This window comes from Vigna radiata, chromosome 11 (genome assembly GCF_000741045.1).
Source record: "Vigna radiata var. radiata cultivar VC1973A chromosome 11, Vradiata_ver6, whole genome shotgun sequence".
NCBI classification, from domain to species: Eukaryota; Viridiplantae; Streptophyta; class Magnoliopsida; order Fabales; family Fabaceae; genus Vigna; species Vigna radiata.
The window spans coordinates 14,924,140-14,941,819 of NC_028361.1; the positions used below are offsets into that span (position 1 = coordinate 14,924,140).

The following is a 17,680-nucleotide window of genomic DNA, read 5'->3' on the forward strand; positions in this document are numbered from 1 at the left end:
TCAATTTTAACGCCATCCACCAAATTTAACGGCAAGCCCTTAATTGATTCAATTTTTATATTCAGGGACTTAATTGAGACATTTTAAAAAACGAGGACCTAATTGAGAAAACCCTACATAAATAGGGACATTTTAAATGATTAAACCTTTTTAAGTTGTAACATCCTTATCATCTCGATCGGGTCCTCAATGGTCATGTTCCTTGTGACTACCATTGGGCTTGGTCACTCGGCCCCACGGTGGGTGCCAAAATGTTTTGGTATGGGGTCAAGTCAACTAATCCCTTCACAATTTCTCTTCCTGCCGGCTGGTCGTCCTTCATGTCAATCTCGGTCCTTTTCCTGTTTCTGGTCGTCCCCTCCATCTACTTTGGTCCAAGTCCGTCTAGGAGGATACTGCCAAAGGTCCTCCGATGCTAAAGTCAGTGAAATGTTCGTTCGGTAATCAGAGGCAGTATTAAATGTGTAATTAATGAATCTACCTACCTTTTACTTTTGACCTATATTTATATAGTTGATTATGGGCCTTGGATTAGGGAAACCTTAATCAAGACCCAATCGCGGCCCATTACCCTTAATCTTTGCTTACCTTAATCATCTCTGGTAACCTACCTATTGTGACCGTGTCGCTCCTGAGAACCATTTTGATCATAGGGAGGCATCCGTCCAACCCGTCCGGAATATCCCAAATTATTTTAGTGCAAAAAATTATATTTTTTTTTTGAGTGATTGGGAAAATTTATACAAAAGGGGTATTGTCAAAAGAATTTACCAGAATGAATTTTAAAAGAAGTTGTAGAAATAAAGAAACCATATATAATAGCAAAAAATAAAAGAAAGATAAGTTTCCCTCCATAAAGTCTCACTTATGTGGCACGATGCCTTGGGTAGTCTCAGCGGTTGACATTAACACAAACATGTAGAAGACGCAAAGCAAGAGACTAACACTCGATGAGGAGAGATCACATATCACTCAGAAAACTCGTTGCAGATGGATTCTACAAAGAAGCACTTTCCCTCTTCTCCCACATCCACTCTTCTTCTTCTTCCCCTACCCTTCATTCCTTCACCTTCCCCACTCTCTTCAAAGCATGCGCCAAACTTCGTTTACCTTTCCACACCCAAACCCTCCACGCCCATCTCCTCAAAACCGGTTTCCATGACGACCCTTATGCTACCTCCGCCCTGACCGCAGCCTATTCTGCGACCCCTCGCCATTTTCCTGATGCACTCAAGGTGTTTGACGAAATGTCCCAACCAAATGTTGCCTCTCTCAATGCAGCCCTTTCGGGTTTCTCGCTAAATGGGCGTAGCGGAGAAGCTATCAGGGTGTTCCAGCGAATTGGGTTGGGCCCCTTGAGGCCCAACTCGGTCACCATTGCGTGCATGCTCGGTGTTCCTCATGTAGGTGTCGACCATGTTGCACTGGTGCATTGCTGCGCGTTGAAGTTAGGAGTTGAATTTGATGTCTATGTTGCCACCTCGCTTGTCACTGCGTATTCCAAGTGTGAAGAGTTAGTTTCTGCGACTAAGGTATTTGAGGAGTTGCCTGTGAAGAGTGTAGTGAGTTACAATGCTTTTATTACTGGTTTGTTGCGGAATGGAGTTCTTCATTTGCTGTTGGATGTGTTTAGGGAAATGATGAGAGAGGTACGTTTGGACTGCAAACTCAATTCAGTGACGTTGGTGTCTGTTCTTTCTGCATGTGGTAGTCTACAAAGTGTTCGCTTAGGGATGCAGGTTCATGGGCTTATAGTGAAACTTGAAGTGGATGATGGGGTTATGGTGGTGACTGCACTTGTCGATATGTATTCAAAGTGTGGTTTTTGGCATTCTGCTTATGACGTTTTCACGGGGGCGGAAGGGGACAGTAGGAACTTGATCACATGGAACTCCATGGTTGCTGGAATGATGTTAAATAAAGAGAGTGAGAGAGCTGTTAATATGTTTCGACGGCTGGAATCTGAAGAGTTGAAGCCTGATTCAGCTACTTGGAATTCCATGATTAACGGCTTTGCACAACAAGGGGTGTGTGGGGAAGCTTTTAAGTACTTTAGGGAAATGCAGTCTGTTGGTGTGGCTCCGTGTTTGAAAATTGTTACTACCATTTTGTCAACGTGTGCAGATTCATCTATGTTACGGCATGGAAAAGAAATACATGGGTTTGCTTTAAGAACTGATATCAATAGGGATGATTTTTTGGCAACTGCTCTGGTTGACATGTATATGAAATGCGGGCATGCATCTTGGGCACGAGAAGTTTTTAATCAGTTTGATACTAAACCAGATGATCCTGCATTTTGGAATGCAATGATAGGGGGGTATGGGAGAAATGGAGACCATGAATCTGCCTATGAAATCTTTAATAAAATGCTGGAAGAAAGCGTTCGACCAAACAGTGCTACATTTGTTTGTGTTTTATCTGCTTGCAGTCACACAGGTCAGGTTGATAGAGGGTTGACAATTTTTAGAATGATGATAAGAGATTATGGCTTGCAGCCAAAGCCTGAGCATTTTGGTTGTATTGTTGATCTTTTAGGTCGGTTTGGTAAGTTGGGTGAAGCTCGAGGTCTGGTGCAGGAATTAGCAGAGCCTCCTGCATCTGTTTTAGCTTCTTTGCTCGGTGCTTGTAGGTGTTACCTAGATTCAAGTCTTGGGGAAGAAATGGCCATGAGGCTTCTAGATATAGAACCAGAAAATCCAACTCCTCTGGTGATCTTGTCTAATATATATGCCGGGCTAGGAAGATGGAAGGAAGTAGAAAGGGTAAGAGGGATGATAACGGATAAGGGATCGGACAAACTCTCTGGCCTTAGCATGACAGAAGTTGCATCGAAATAACACTTACATAGAAAAAAATTAAATAAAATGTTCTTTCAGATAATATAAGAGTTTGTTACACTTGGAGTATCTCCACCCCATTTTAACTTCCACAAAGATCACTGAATAAAAATTTCCTTCACTGCAAATCCATAGTAATCATCAAAATGGTAAGGAGGTTCGGTTACAAAACAAGAGATAACATCTCTCAGTGTAATGACTCCAACTAATTCATCTTGTCCATCTACCACATGAATCCTGTGAATAGACTGAGAAGCAAGAGTATGGATCACACTCTGCAGTGTCGAGTCAGGCTTGCATGTTATAGGCTGGTGGCTAGCGTTCCCAGTTTGCAGGGACGAAGAGACAATTCTTTTCAGGAAATCCATCACAGTCAGTTGCCTGGAATTCAAAACAGAGTAGCAGCGAGTAGAACATTTCAGTTAAGTCATTAGTTCCCTTGTGCAAGCCTGTGTAATGATAACCTAAGATGCCCGCGTTGTTTGTTTTCGTTAAGTTTAAAAAATTAAAACATCACCTCATACACATACTCAACTCATGTGCGTATTACGCAATAACCCGTGATTAATTTTATTATTTTTTAATTTGTTCTAATTTGTTTTATTATCTTTAGTTTTACCGAAAATGCGAGAATTTTTACTTTATTGTACCTAAAATTTGTGATCTCAGGACTTAGCAGCAAGTATCTGATGTCTCGTATGCTCACGTTTCCAACAATTTTCTTCCTTGGCCCCTCTACTACAGGAAGTCCACCGATTTTATTATCCCTCATTTGCTTGAAAGCTTCAAGAATCAACTCATTGCTCTGAATGCTAATAACCTGAACAGGAAGAAAAATTATGTTTTTAAACCTTACAGCCAAGGGAAACTGAAAATATAAGACACCAATCCTTGCCTCAGCTGTAGACATAAATGGAAGTCCAAGATCAGATATACACTTTTCTGCAATGCAGTCAAACCAATCTCTGCCTTTGCATCTCTCAAGACCTTGGATAACTGCAGACTGAGTAATGAAGTTCACCATGTCAGGTTTATCTGGTTCTATGACAGGTACATTCCTCAGCCTATACTTTGAGAGAAGTAACAAGACAGTCAACATAGCGCTATCTCTTGCAACTGGAACAAAAGGTGCCCATCGATATGATTTAAGTATTGATTTCACCTGAAACCATAAATCAACTCACAAATGTTTGTTTTTTCTTTTCAATATGGAGATAAGAGAAGAATTTACTGACCTGTATTTGGCTTAGGTTATGAAAAAAAAAAATCCCAAAAGAGTTATGTAGGGACATAGCCATCTTATTTTCTATGATTGGTTACAGCCTACAAATACAATAGAATCTAATTGTTTAAATGACTAGCTAACCAGCCTAGCTCTGCTCCGCATTGGCCTTTACTATTAATGAGATAACCTTAAAAAGATTCATTCTCAATGAAGGAAAAGAGGTGCTCATACCAAGACAGAGCTAACATCAGCATAAAAGTCATGAACCCATAGTTAACTCCAGAACCTCTGGCGTTCTCATGCTTACCGTTGTTGACTTGAAGGGTTCTTCTTCCAGTAAAACTTTGTAAAAATCTTCTCCCAGGTTATCAGCAGCTTGAGGTGCACCTTTAGTCATCATATTTTCTGCAGCAATGCCACTTGCCAGTGCAGCACCTGCTGCAGCAGCAGTTATTCCCGCCATTGCAGCAGGACTTGTCATTCCCAATGCTATTGCTCCCAAAGCACCAACGGTTCCTGCACCAACTCCAGCAGCTGTTGCTGAACCTGCTGATATAGCAGCTGCTGCAAGTTCTGCGCTCTCCAGCACCCAAAGAATGATGGCTGAATAATCAATGATGCCAAGGTACTTGGCTCTCCAATCTGAACTATCAGCTGCGTCTGGGTCTTTTACTGGTGCTGCTAAAATGTTTCTTTCAGATAGAATCTTAACTGCTTCCCCTACGGGCGTGTCTGCTAGAATTTCAATCACTACCAAGGCATTTCATATGTTAGTGCTTTTTCCCATGCAGATCCTTGACTCGTTAAATGCATAAGATATCCCTTACCTTTTCCACTAGGAACATCTGGAAAAGAAGAGACCGGAATCTTTGCAAATGCATCTGTCAAGGTCTCCTGCAATGACAGCGGTAGCTTCTTTCTAGATTGTATGATTTCGAAATAGGTCTCACATTTTGAAAGTGAGTCGCTTGTTATGAACGCCTGTTCTTGCGCCATATTTGGAACTAAAAGAATGAATTAAGAGATGCTTCAATAATTTTTATAAAATTACAGAATTGTAGTCGTACAGATATGTAGTTTACATTGAAAATAAAGCTATCCCTACCTGTTGTCAAAAAGTTAGCAAGATCAATGGGATTTTCATACAATTTTTCAACTGCATCTTCTGGACTGTGAAGGTTTAGCATACTCTTTTATCATTTTGGTTCATTAATCTCTCAGATCTTAACCCCCTTGGATTTCGTTTCTCTCGAATATAAAAATGAAATGATAATTACTGAAAATCCTAAATGGCTGATAGCATGGTTTCATGCGGCAATTCTATGTATCACATTTTCATTGGTTGGGACTTATACTCTATGCAAATGGGAAACTGACTTGGAATGATATCCCTGCAAGATTCTGCCATGCAACTCTTCGATCTATTCATCCTCTAGAGGAACTTGTGATAATAACTACTCATTTACTCTGTAATATAGGACGATATGCCACAGTTGGCATCTTTTCCATATCCTTCATAACCAGAGATTTAAATTACAATATTTGGTTAGAAATTTATTATCTTTGGATCATAAATCGGAAACTGAATGTGTCAACCGCAAATTCAATTCCAAATTGTTTCATGAAATGCCTTTAAATTGTAATGCATGAAACAACGAATAGATAATAGATGAAGACAGAGTGGATTTACCGCTTCTTGGCAATGCTTCTAGATTGTAATGGATAATATATAGACTATGATATGAAACCAAGAAAAGATAAATATATGGAGGAAGATCGAACATGACATACCTGAAAATAAGTGAATAAGGAATTTTAATTCTGTGGGCTATTGCAAAAGCAGTTTTATCTGGTTTTTGGAATTGTTGGTGGGAGTTACTAGCAATCAATGACAAGTGTTGGTATAGGACGTGTGTCAAAGTATGGTTAAACCATTTGAACCGCTAGTTGTTTTTATCCCTTCGAGCACTGTAATGGTTTGATGGTTTCTTACCTCCAATCTCCACATCAACATAAAATTTCACCAAACTTAGCAGTTCCATAATTTACTCTTAACCCCGACAACCCATTATTTTATGGTGTAAAGGTCGCAACTTCACTATATGTAGTGTATAAATTATACAAATTTTAACAAATTTAATATCACTTTATAAATTAACTAAACTCTTTTCTGAGATCTTATACATAGAATTGTGGATCATAGAGTGTGATATGACAAGTTTGATCGTATTTAAATATTTATCATCTTCTTACTTTCCCCCCGCTTCTTTTCTCTTTAACATTTTTTTACCTAATTAACTTCAACTCTCAAAAGAAAGTTAAGTCTCACAATATTAGTCGTGATTAAAGAAAATAAGTAACCATCTAATACCAATTAACCTTAATTATGATCTTACATTGAATGTCTAAGAATTAAAATTTTTCATTTTTAAAATGTTTTATTTGGATATGATAATTTAAATTTAAAGAATTAAAGTTTTCTTGTTTGGATAAAGTGTTTTAATTACATTCAAATATAAACAAATTAGGGCATTGATCTCTCTACCTCCCCAATTTCATCTTCATCTTCCTATTTTTTTTTAACTTTTCTTTATTTACAAAAATAACTTTTTTTATTATTTCTTTTTACTTTTTTAATTCTGTTAATTAAGTAACCCTAATTTTTACTTTCTACTTCAGCTTTCACAAACTTTCATAGACTTTCCAAGACAGCCCCACCTCCCCTTCGGATTCTCACCTTCACGCTCCACACATTTCATTTTCTAAAACTTTCCAACTCTTCCAGTCATCTCTTCCTGTGCTTTTTAGCTTTTGGTGTGTGCGACGGTGCAGTGGGTGTGTGCGGCGGTGCGGCTTGAGTGTGCGGCGTGAGTGTATGGTGGTGTGACGCGATTGTTGCTTCGTTTCGTTTCTGCCGTGTCCGAGAGGTTAGTTTTCGTTGCTCATGATATAAAGGTTGTGTTGATTTCTTGGTTTGTAAATGTATGTAATTTAGGGTTTATTGTGTTTATTTTGTGCGCGATTGTTCTTTTGTTTCGTTTCGTTTTTTTCTCTGATGCTTCTAGTAAAGGTTTCTGTGTGCGTAAGAGGAAGAAGACAGGTCTAAACGGATGTCGCACAACCGTCGACGTACATCGACATCCGTTTCAGGGCCAAACACGATCACAAAGAAGAAGAATTCTGCATAGTTGCAATTTTCCTTCCATCACGCCAACAATTCTCACAGTGAAAGATTCTCACAGGGAAAGAAAAGAGAACACAAAAGAATTCGAAAAATCAATAATGAAACAAAAACGGGAGAAAGAGACAGCAGAACATGAGAAAGAACATGAGAAAAAAAAATAGGATTATTGAAATTAAAATTAGGGTTAAATATGCTTTTAGTCCCTGAAGTTTCACTGAATTTTGGTTTTAGTCCCTGCATGAAACTTTGATAGCATTTCATCCTCTAAGTTTGGTAATTCTTATTATTAGTCCCTACAAACAGACTCCGTTAGTGTAAACAGTGATGTGGCTAACGGCTGAACCACGTAGTCTTCCACTCACTCACCATTGCTTGCCACGTTAGTGTTTTTTAGCATTTGGAATTAGATTAACATTGTAGCACGTGTTGGTGAGTTAATCTTTTATAAATCATATTTTAAGACAAATTGGGGNTGATGTTCGTGATCTGAGTTGGGTGACAGTCTTGTTGGAGCTGGTGTTGTTCAAGAGGGAGATAGGCTTGTTCAAGTGGGAGAGAGTCTTCTTGAAGAGGTAAGCTAATAGTTGTTTTGCTGTTAATGGTTTGATTTTAAGGATTGGGGATTTAGGGTTTGGGTTGCCATGAAAGGTGACAAAGGTATTTCCTTCTTATAGTGAAATGAAAGGTGAGAGTAGAGGAAATGGTATGACGCAAAGGACGATTGGTTCAGCCAAGTCTCAAAGCTGTGGATCATCTTCACGGTTACCATAAAAAATGCGTGGTTGTGGTGAGACAGTGTTGCTTTTGAAAGCAACTACTGCCAAGAACAAAAGACTATTCTATAGATGTAGAAATTGGGCAGTAAGTAACTAAATCTTTGATTTCATGTCCTGAACTTTGTATTCATGCTGTGTTATTTTCATTGCAGAGTAATTCAACTTGTAATTACTTCGAATGGCATGAAGAAGAAGTTTCTGAAATTGAAGGCAAACGTGAAGGACTTGATCTGTGTTTGGAAAGTGATATAGTTGTCCTGGATCAAAAGAAGAAGATACAGAAGTTGAAAAGGAAATTGCAAGAAGAGAAGAAATATGGGAAAATGATGTTGTACTTGTTTCTGTTGTCATGGGCATTAACCATTTTCTTTTGTATTATGTTTTCACTGAAGATGAATTGTAATTGAGATGTTGATAGCATGAAGGATTAAGTGAAGGAGAAGTAATGTGAAAGTGAGGCAGAGCTTAGGTAGAAGGAAAAGTTGTTGTTGATTATGCAGTCCTTATGTATTGTTTATGCAGTAAAGAATAATATAGACCACATATTTTGGATGAGCACAAGTTATTTATTTCTTTTCCTTACTTTAGAATTGCTGATATACCACATGTTTTGGATGTGAATGAAAAATTTGGTCAAAACAGAACTGTTTTGGAGACTGTAGTAGAAAATTTGGTTGATTTTGGTGGTTTGAAACTCAAGTTTGCATACAAGTGTGTTTACTCCAAATGAATCACTCCAACAACTTTCTTTATTGATTTGAAACGTGTTGAAACTGTGAAAGGAGAAAAAAATTGATTGGTTATGAAATTCACCTTGCCACTTCCTAATTTAACTCAAAATTGGTTGGTTTAAAATGCAAATATGCATATAGGTTGAGTGTTGACCAAATTAACACTGCTAGCACCTTTAAAACATCAAATTATAGTTGCTTAAATCTGTAAAACCGTTAATTATGCAGTAGATTTTGAAAATCCACTTATGCGCAAATTATGCAGCATATTATCAAGCATATTATGCAGCTTTTTATGCATTCCATAAACAATTTAGAAAAAGGCACAACCACAGTATATTGCCATGAAAGAGTGGAATAAAGTGGATCCAATACCCAATACTCACGTGAATAAAGTAGTACCAAACAGCAGTGGTCCCATAAATTGTGCATTGAATATTAACATAAACATCTAGTGGTCCCTTCCCACTCACAAAAAAATATTGTGCATTCAATAAAAGTGGTCCTTGCCACCTACATGTTGCCAATTACAATACTTTAATCAAAATATCCTACACACTACAAAATGCATTAAAATAGGGTCTTCTTGCAGCTTGGAGTCCTGATGCAGTTTGGTCAAGTGGTACTGGCTTGGGAACCGAGATGGTGTGCACCCAGTCCTGAGGCTGTTCCAGCTGCTGCTTGGCCTCTTGATGCAGCTGCTGCTCCACTGATTGATGGTCCATCTTGGTTTCTTGAAGCTCCACTATTTGCTCTTGATGCTGCTCCAGCTACAGCTCCATGTGAAGTTGATGGTGGTGCTTCAGATCTGGGCCTGCTACCAGATCCCCCACCACTTGAAGTTACCCTTGTGTTCTACAAAAAGTGTAAGCAACATTAGAAGGCATGCTGTGTAAATAATTAGGTTAAGTTTTAATAGACAAATTGTGTACCTTCTTTCTTCTACATGATCTAACATTGTGGTCAAACTGTTTACAACTGCTGCACTTCATAATACCATGCTTCTTGGACAACTTTGTATGGCTCACAGGTTCATCTGCCTCTCTTCTCCTTAATTTTTTTGGTCTTCCAGGAGGTGTTTTGTAAATGGGAGGGAGGAGTGAGGGTGTGTTTTCAGAAGTTGGCCACATTTGTTGGCCATTTATTGGAACTATTTTAGGGGCATAACATGTCACATAAGCAGGTTTCTTGTAATAAACATGGACATAGTCTTCAGGGTTTTGAACTTTGTAAGTTATGGCAGCAATGGCATGCCTACAGGGTATTCCTATTAAATCCCAACTGTAACAACTACAAGAATTGTTACTTAAGTCAACAACAAACTTATCCATTGTAAAACCGTGTGTGACCTCAAATTTTTCAGCCCCTACCCATGTAGGAATCCAATTACCACTCTTTTCTATTTCCTTATCAAGCCTTTTTCTAGGTCTAGGAATTACCACTCCTGGATATGTCATGGCTTTCTCCCTAAGTGATGCAAACCGTTTCATTATGTAAGTTCGTATCCACTCCGTCATAGTTATTATTGGTTTGTCTCTAGCTATTAGTATAGTACTATTAAATGACTCACTCAAGTTATTTATCAACACATCACATCTACAATAGGTACTAAAGGCATGTTTACACCAAGTCTTGGTAGGAATACCTATCAACCAATTATATGCATCATTGTTAATAGCTTTCAACTCACCCATCTTTTTTTCCCACTCCTTCTCATAAGTAGCCTTTGCTGCTCCCATCATCAAATCCCTAATGAGTACTCCTCCACCAAATCGCTTTTTGAAGTTGTTATATAAGTGCCTTAAGCACAATCTGTGTTCTACTCCATCCATCATCTCATCAAAAACTGTCATAAGTCCCTATGAAACAGAAAACGTAATGATCAGTACCAAATGATAAAAGTGTTAGAAAATAATCAAAGCAATATAGTCAAATAATCATTACCTTTTGTTGATCAGAAATAAACACCCACCGTTGACACTCAGTGCCACCTATATCATCCAAAAGTAGTGATAAAAACCATCTCCAAGTTTCCTTGCATTCATTCTCAACCACTGCAAAAGCCAGTGGGAAGTATTGATCATTTGGGTCTCGGCCAACCGCCACCAACAATTGCCCACCATATGGTGTCTTAAGATGACAACCATCCACCCCTATGAAGGGCCTGCAACTTCCCAAAAAACCTTGCTTACACCCCTCCAAACACATATAAAAAGACCCAAATCTTGGTGGCAAACTTGGTTGGGGTTGATTCACTTTTATTTTAAAAGTTCCACACTTGACTCTTAGCAATTCCCCCACATAATCATATAGACGAGCATATTGTCTATCCCCATCACCTACCAAAGAATCCAAGGCAATTTGTTTGGCCTTCCCAGCTTTCCAAGCAGAGATTCCCACACTATATGACTTCTTAATGTCATCAATGATTTGGTTGACAGTCATGTTAGCCACATTTACAAACCTGTCAATTAAGACCTGGGCAATCCAATTCACACTNGCACTTGTGTTTCCAAAAACTCTTCCACACCTATGTCNNCCTACTAAGGTTTTCACNTGAAATGTTTCCTTCCCTCCTACTTTGCTNGCCATAATAAGAAAGCCACATTTTTTCTTACATTCTGCCCTTACTCTTGTAAGGTCATTCTTGACAAACTTAATCTCTTTCCCATTTAATACACTATGCTCCATTAGTGCATTCTTAAAATCCTTCAATGAACCAAATTCCATCCCCAATGAGAATTTGAAATCCTTGTTCATATCATCTTGTCTAAACTTTTTCAACTTTCCCTTTTTCAAGCTACCATCCTCATCACTTTCTAAATCAGAATCCAATTCATCACTTATGTATTCCTCATCAATCTCATGCTCTCCAACTTCATCATCCATTACAAATGAACCTTCATGGACATACCATCTTCTAGTCACACGTTTTTTTTCTTCTTTTCATTGAATTCCACCTTTCCAAAACTGGATTGATGTTTCTGCGAACATCATCCTCAACACCGAACCCATCGTCATCATTATCCATTCTTTCTTCTTCACTCTCATCAATGTCTACCTCTTCCTCACTATCAGAACCCTCATCATCACCAATTACAACCTCTTCCTCATCAACTCCAACCTCTTCCTCACCAATTTGTACCTCTTCCTCAGCAATTTGTACTTCTTCCTCACCAACTTCATCCTCTTCGTGACCTATTTCAACATCATTATGTTCCTCAGTAGGATGACCTTGTTCCTCAGCCACACCCTCCATGTTTCCATCAACTGTATCTTCACCACCACTAAGAAACAAAACTTCCACTGCCTCACTAGGGACATGTTGAACATACATTTCTACCATGTCCCCAGTCCCCTCTGCATACTTAGACAGGTTCATTGCTTCCCTGTCATCACTCAACAATCTCAGATTATTCATCATGATTTCCCTGGACCCCTTCCACCATAGCTTAAAGTCTCCATCGTACTTAAATTCTTTAACAATATCCACTGCTTCAAAATAAGACCATCGATCTGGATCAAGCCCTACTACCACGTGAACCTCTCCGCCAACATATTGTAGCCCCCTATCAAACCTTCCCATGTGATGCAAACGAACCTTGAACACCATTTTTACACCTACATTCACACAATAACACTTAACTCACTATATGGACCCAACAACGATAAACGAAATACCATCACTTACCTTGACACAATGCGTGAACGAACCACCTTGTCTTCACCAGCCAATGTCTCTCTCACGACCACGACAACGATAACCGCAACGAACCACCAACAATGCTTGGAGAAGAAACCTTCGAGATCGTGTGTGGAGTTCGAATACTCTTTCAAAGAACTAACTTTTCCCCAATTCGTAAAATCCAATTTGCCCTAAATTAACCTGCCCTAAATTAACCCTAATTTATCCCTAATTAATCTCAGACTCACGTGCAAAGAAAATTTTTTAAATCCCAATGTCAACGTGGCAAGCAATGGTGAGTTAGTGGAAGACTACGTGGTTCAGCCGTTAGCCACATCACTGTTTACACTAACGGAGTCTGTTTGTAGGGACTAATAATAAGAATTACCAAACTTAGAGGATAAAATGCTATCAAAGTTTCATGCAGGGACTAAAACCAAAATTCAGTGAAACTTCAGGGACTAAAAGCATATTTAACCCTTAAAATTAACCTATAAAATAAATTTTATTTAAGAGTGTGATAGGAATATAAATAAAAAATAAAAATACAAATAAAAAAAATAGAAGTGAAATGGAGAGGTGGAGGTCCAAAAACGTGGAGGTGCATAGACCCGACGCCCAACAAATTATTATCTTTCGTAATTTTTTTTATAGTATTTAATAAAAAAATAATTAATATTTGAAAAACATTTTTTTCATTGATATTAATTGATATTACCTTTTGATGTTGAAATTTTTTCATTGATATTAATCGATATTACCTTTTGATGTTGAACACAATTATTTAAGCTTATATCATCTAATGATATTTTTAAGATGTTAATGGTGGGGTTTTGCCAATTTTTTTATCAATGTCAACTAATTTTTTTTTTTCAATTAACACTGTAAAAAAATCATAATCAATGTTGGTAGGAAGTTTTTAAATTAACATTAGAAAAAAAGCTAACAAATTATTGAAAAAAAAATTAATGTTGATGATAAAAAATAAATAAAAATCTTAACACATCCATAAAAAAAAATTAATCATTACATGCATGGACCTAAAAAAAATAATTAATTCACATATGGAAGAAAATAATCTTCCTCACATTAACCAAAAAAATCATAACTATGAAATAATGGTGGTCTACAAAAATAAATCTTCTAACAACTTTAATAAAAAATTGTAACTTTTAATAACATTAATAAACAAACGAGTCGACATCAAATAAAAAGTGATTATCTTAACAATGTCTCAATCTTGGTCAAACTGATAACTAAAATCCAAATCAAATCGAAAAGAAAATGAAAAAAAAAATGTGAATTTGAGAATACGAAATAATTTCAAAATTCTTCATTTTTAGGTAAAATTTGAAATTCTCTAATTTTAAGCAATCCAATAAGTTCAATGAGAATTTCAATATAAATTCTTTTAATTACTTACCAAACAATATATTAAAAAATGAATTACTTTATTAAATTTCCTTATCCAAACACATTATTAATACTTGTCAAAATGAATAGATTTTATTTTTTATTCATATAAAAAATATATATAGGTTATTTTAAAATTGAGAATTATGACTTTTGGTTTTAGTATTAAATAACACTAAGTATCTTGAGAAGAAAAGTTAAATGATCAAATAAATACTATTAATTGATATAATATATTGTTGGTCTATGTCACTTAAAGAAAACTTTAAGTTTCATAAAATAGTATTATTAATTTATCTTAAAATAAAATTAGGAATTAAAAAGAGTAATATAAAATTTTAGAGAAATATGAAAAATGAAAGAAAAATATTTTATAAAGACTAAAACCAAAATTCAAACATCATATAAGAACTAAGGAGTGATCTTAAATTTTTATAAAGAAATATATTTAAGCCTGTTTTACATTTGTATATATATATATTGAGGAGTATCATATGTAATAAAATATATTACTGTATTGAAGTCATATCGTTATTTTATTATGAAATATGTTCATATTTTATAAGTACTTGCTCAAGGTTCATTTCTAGTTGCGATATATTTCTTGGAATTATTAATATTATAACTAAAACGGTATCCTTATACATATCCAAAATTACTTAGTTAACACTTTTCATATTTTTAAGAATACTTTTTAAATATTAAAACAGAAAATAAAAGTTGGAGTTGGAGTATAAAATAAATTCTTACATTTTCATGAGCATACTTTCATCCTTAACATGGTATTAAAAATTGCATAGACAAAGAAAATATTAAAGGGTTCTGTTGAACAGAAAAAATCTATTTATAAAATGTCTGTGCCAACCACACTACATAAAAGAGAATCCCCTGAAGGAAAACTTTCTGAAACCATATTGACCACCACAGTAACAAATAAATAGTATATAAAAGTAATTCACTGTAACAACTTTATACAAAGGGAAATAGTATTATACCATGCTATAATCTCTCATGGTGTTTCAGGAATTTAGAATCAAACAACCTTCAAAACTATTTATCAATACTTTAATTTAGGTAGAATAGAAATAGAAATATCCACTTAGAACTCGTTAGGATATGACAGTGATACTATATTAGAAAATGGATTTTAAGCGTAACTCATCTGACTTATAAGATGAGGTTTGTACCTCACTTATATATTATAAATTGGCCTTATCTCTAAACGATGCAGAACTTCTAACACCAAAAATCAACGTCACGTACGAAGATACATGTTTCAAGATAAAATTTGTAACTAAACATACAATTTGAGTATACATTTTAATTTTATTCGACAACGATACAAAACTAACATCAATTCTAGCAAAATCTAGTACAAACGGACACAGTGAGGTCTGATAAATCTTGGAACAATGCATTAATTATGCTGTTTTACTTCCATTGCTCAGGTAATGATGGTAGTGGAAATATACTTGAGTTTCCTTGTTGAGGGTTAAGAGCAGAAGAAGACACGTTCAAGTACCTTGATGATGCACATCCTATGGTGTTTTCACTACATAGCTTTAAGTTCAGTTCTGCATTCTCAAGAACATGGTTTTCTCTTAACCTACCACCACCAGCTTCATTGCCAACATATGTTGTGAGAGCAGTTGCCAACACTGATTGAAATTTTGGATTGCTTGTGATTGCCTTGGTTGCAGCAATAATGGAATCCGGCAAAGACCGTTGAGAAAAGTTATTGTTGCTCGTGCAAATAGGGTGATGGAGATGCTCAAGATATGGCCGATTTTGATGTCCAGTGTTTAGCAAGTAATCACCATGGTTTCTGTCATGAGTCGGTGCTCCTGAGTTGAAGTAACTACTGTAACTGCTCCAAGGTGATGGAGACATGCTAGATTGTAGAGGGGAGAAACCTGAGGAAATATTAAGGTTTGAGGATGTTGGGGGTGCTGTAAGGTCCAAAGTGATTGTGGGGTGAGAATTCAAGCTTGAAATAGATGAGTTTGGAAAGTAGAATTGATGTGGTCTTGAAACATGGTATGTGGAGAAGTTTAGAGCATTATGAAGGTTGTAATTAGGAGCAGTGAAATTGGTAATGGAGGATATAGCTGAATTGACTAGTCCATGTCCATGCTGTGAACTCAATGAGGGAGATTGAAGCATGGAAGCTGCAGCAGAAGTTGTGCAAGCCATTGCAGTCGCTGATATAGGAAGTGGATGATTGTGAATTCCTTCATAGGTTGTGATCAATATGGACATGTCTTCAGCACATCTTTGCACCTGAATGTTAATTAATCAGTACAAAATTCATTAATATGATATCTTAACATCATACCACGACATCAAATTTATGTTTAACGTTTAAGAATGTGACGAGGTTACATTTTTGTAATTAAATTTTTCTCAAAGCTTACGTTTAATCATTATTATAAAGTCAATTAGATTCATATTAGATATAAATTTACGTATGACCCAAAATAATAAAATCAGCACATATGAAACCTGATGGCTAATTTTCATTCTTTTTCTCTTCTCCTATAAGAAAAATTATAGCTTTTTATTGATTATCTGAAACAAGCCATAATGAAAGTCTCACCTGTTTTCTTACTGGACACAATGGAGAAACAGTGCATCGATAGTAAGCTCGGGGACATGGATTTCCTTTTGCCATTTTCTGTCCATATTTTCTCCATTGACACCCATCATTCATCTGCATTGAAGTTCAAGAAATTAAAGCTTTATAATCTCTTTTTTCTGGATACAGAAACACAAAAACAAATTGCAATATACAGATGACATAATAATAATAATCATAGCATGCTTTTAACTTAGCTTTTATTTTCTCTTCCAATTAATGTTTGTTTTCATTAGGGTTTGGTTTCTTTCAATTCTAGACTTCTAGCAGTAAAATCAATCTAAGCTATATTCTCAAGAACAACCAATTTCTGCACAGAACATTTACTAACCGTTTGAGTATCACATCTGGCTCTGATGGAAACCCTAGTTTTCTTGGGCTGATCATTTTGAGAAGCTTCAGTTTTATCAACATTTTTCATTGCCTTCAAAACTTTACTGGGTGGCCACATCTCACTTGGTTCTTCTTCCTTCCCTCCCTCACCAGAACTACTTGCAGTGCTGGAAACATTTGCAGCTTCAGCATGATCTACAGGATCCAAATTGATATCTAACCCAAGTCTGAGTCCTTTATCCATACCCTCATCTTCTCTCTTGCAATGCTTCCTCTCACCCTTAGTCTTTCCTTTCAATGATATCCCAAGAGAAAGCGACACAAGTTCACTCTCTTCACTTTCCTCATGGCTAGTTACACCTTTAGCATTTGCAGAATTTCCTTGTTGTAAAATGTCCAAGAACTTCAACATCTTGTTTTCTTCTCTGGCCTCTTCCAACACCTTCTTAGCTGATTCGAGCTTTTGAACCTGCATGCAATAATGATGACACACAACAAGAAAGTGACTGCTACTTTTGTATCTGATCAGAGAGATGAAGGAAATGGAAGGTAATTGAAGTATATATGATGAGTGCAAGGTGAATGAGATTTCTTCTCAGATTTAAACACCTGTGGTCAAAAAATTATTAATTTATACTGTGTTCATTGAAAAATGGTCATCATAATTGTGCAAACATGCGTCTTTTACACTTCTGGATTTGGGTTGACTCCTGTTGCACTGCGTGTGTTCAAGGACTTTCTCTTCATTATATCATATTAAGTGTTTAATCAACATTTTAATGAGTTAAGTACGTTGCTAATTAGTATGGTCTTTTTTAGTAATTTAAAGGTAACTATTTAAACTAGAACAGCCTATAT

At 36.3% G+C, this 17,680-nt stretch overlaps 5 protein-coding genes across 8 annotated transcripts; 1 reads left to right on the forward strand and 4 right to left on the reverse strand.

The window, feature by feature from the left end:
- The first annotated feature begins 756 nt into the window (after positions 1-756).
- On the forward strand, positions 757-2,872 carry LOC106776436 (pentatricopeptide repeat-containing protein At2g02750). Its single transcript, XM_014663894.2, has one exon. The coding sequence runs from the start codon at positions 951-953 to the stop codon at positions 2,838-2,840; it is 1,890 nt and encodes a 629-aa protein (XP_014519380.1). The 5' UTR covers positions 757-950; the 3' UTR covers positions 2,841-2,872.
- Positions 2,873-2,916: 44 nt separating this feature from the next.
- LOC106776437 (SNF1-related protein kinase regulatory subunit gamma-1-like) lies at positions 2,917-5,967 on the reverse strand. Of its 4 annotated transcripts, XM_014663895.2 has the most exons (6): positions 5,756-5,846; positions 4,893-5,069; positions 4,373-4,815; positions 3,736-4,002; positions 3,491-3,660; positions 2,917-3,221 (listed from the first exon to the last, which is right to left on the reverse strand). In XM_014663895.2, the coding sequence occupies exons 2-6, from the start codon at positions 5,059-5,061 to the stop codon at positions 2,939-2,941; spliced, it is 1,332 nt and encodes a 443-aa protein (XP_014519381.1). In that variant the 5' UTR covers positions 5,062-5,069; positions 5,756-5,846; the 3' UTR covers positions 2,917-2,938. The 4 variants fall into 4 exon arrangements, with proteins under 4 accessions (XP_014519381.1, XP_022643283.1, XP_022643281.1 ...); XM_022787562.1 differs by lacking the exon at positions 5,756-5,846 and adding an exon at positions 5,857-5,967 and having other exon boundaries at positions 3,491-4,002; XM_022787560.1 differs by having other exon boundaries at positions 3,491-4,002.
- Positions 5,968-9,371: 3,404 nt separating this feature from the next.
- On the reverse strand, positions 9,372-11,645 carry LOC106776803. The gene is made up of 3 exons (XM_014664271.1): positions 10,701-11,645; positions 9,689-10,615; positions 9,372-9,611 (listed from the first exon to the last, which is right to left on the reverse strand). Exons 1-3 carry the CDS (start codon positions 11,643-11,645, stop codon positions 9,372-9,374), a joined length of 2,112 nt encoding a protein of 703 aa, XP_014519757.1.
- A 31-nt stretch (positions 11,646-11,676) lies between these two features.
- LOC106776804 (protein Ycf2-like) lies at positions 11,677-12,369 on the reverse strand. The gene has a single exon (XM_014664272.1). The coding sequence runs from the start codon at positions 12,367-12,369 to the stop codon at positions 11,677-11,679; it is 693 nt and encodes a 230-aa protein (XP_014519758.1).
- Positions 12,370-15,285: 2,916 nt separating this feature from the next.
- LOC106776805 (probable WRKY transcription factor 72) lies at positions 15,286-17,297 on the reverse strand. The gene is made up of 3 exons (XM_014664273.1): positions 16,821-17,297; positions 16,451-16,564; positions 15,286-16,134 (listed from the first exon to the last, which is right to left on the reverse strand). Exons 1-3 carry the CDS (start codon positions 17,295-17,297, stop codon positions 15,286-15,288), a joined length of 1,440 nt encoding a protein of 479 aa, XP_014519759.1.
- Positions 17,298-17,680: the final 383 nt, after the last annotated feature.

Excerpts from the sequence above, each read along its gene's own strand:
- LOC106776436 (XM_014663894.2), top strand. The coding sequence starts at position 951 with ATGAGGAGAGATCACATATCACTCAGAAAACTCGTTGCAGATGGATTC.
- LOC106776437 (XM_022787562.1), bottom strand. The coding sequence starts at position 5,061 with ATGGCGCAAGAACAGGCGTTCATAACAAGCGACTCACTTTCAAAATGT. Across the intron at positions 4,003-4,372 it reads AACCCTTCAAGTCAACAACG|GTGAAATCAATACTTAAATC; the intron begins GTAAGCATGAGA and ends TTATGGTTTCAG. Across the intron at positions 3,222-3,490 it reads CCTGAGATCACAAATTTTAG|GCAACTGACTGTGATGGATT; the intron begins GTACAATAAAGT and ends TTTGAATTCCAG.
- LOC106776804 (XM_014664272.1), bottom strand. The coding sequence starts at position 12,369 with ATGGTGTTCAAGGTTCGTTTGCATCACATGGGAAGGTTTGATAGGGGG.
- LOC106776805 (XM_014664273.1), bottom strand. The coding sequence starts at position 17,297 with ATGCAGGTTCAAAAGCTCGAATCAGCTAAGAAGGTGTTGGAAGAGGCC. Across the intron at positions 16,565-16,820 it reads CCAGATGTGATACTCAAACG|ATGAATGATGGGTGTCAATG; the intron begins GTTAGTAAATGT and ends ACTTCAATGCAG. Across the intron at positions 16,135-16,450 it reads TGTGTCCAGTAAGAAAACAG|GTGCAAAGATGTGCTGAAGA; the intron begins GTGAGACTTTCA and ends ATTAACATTCAG.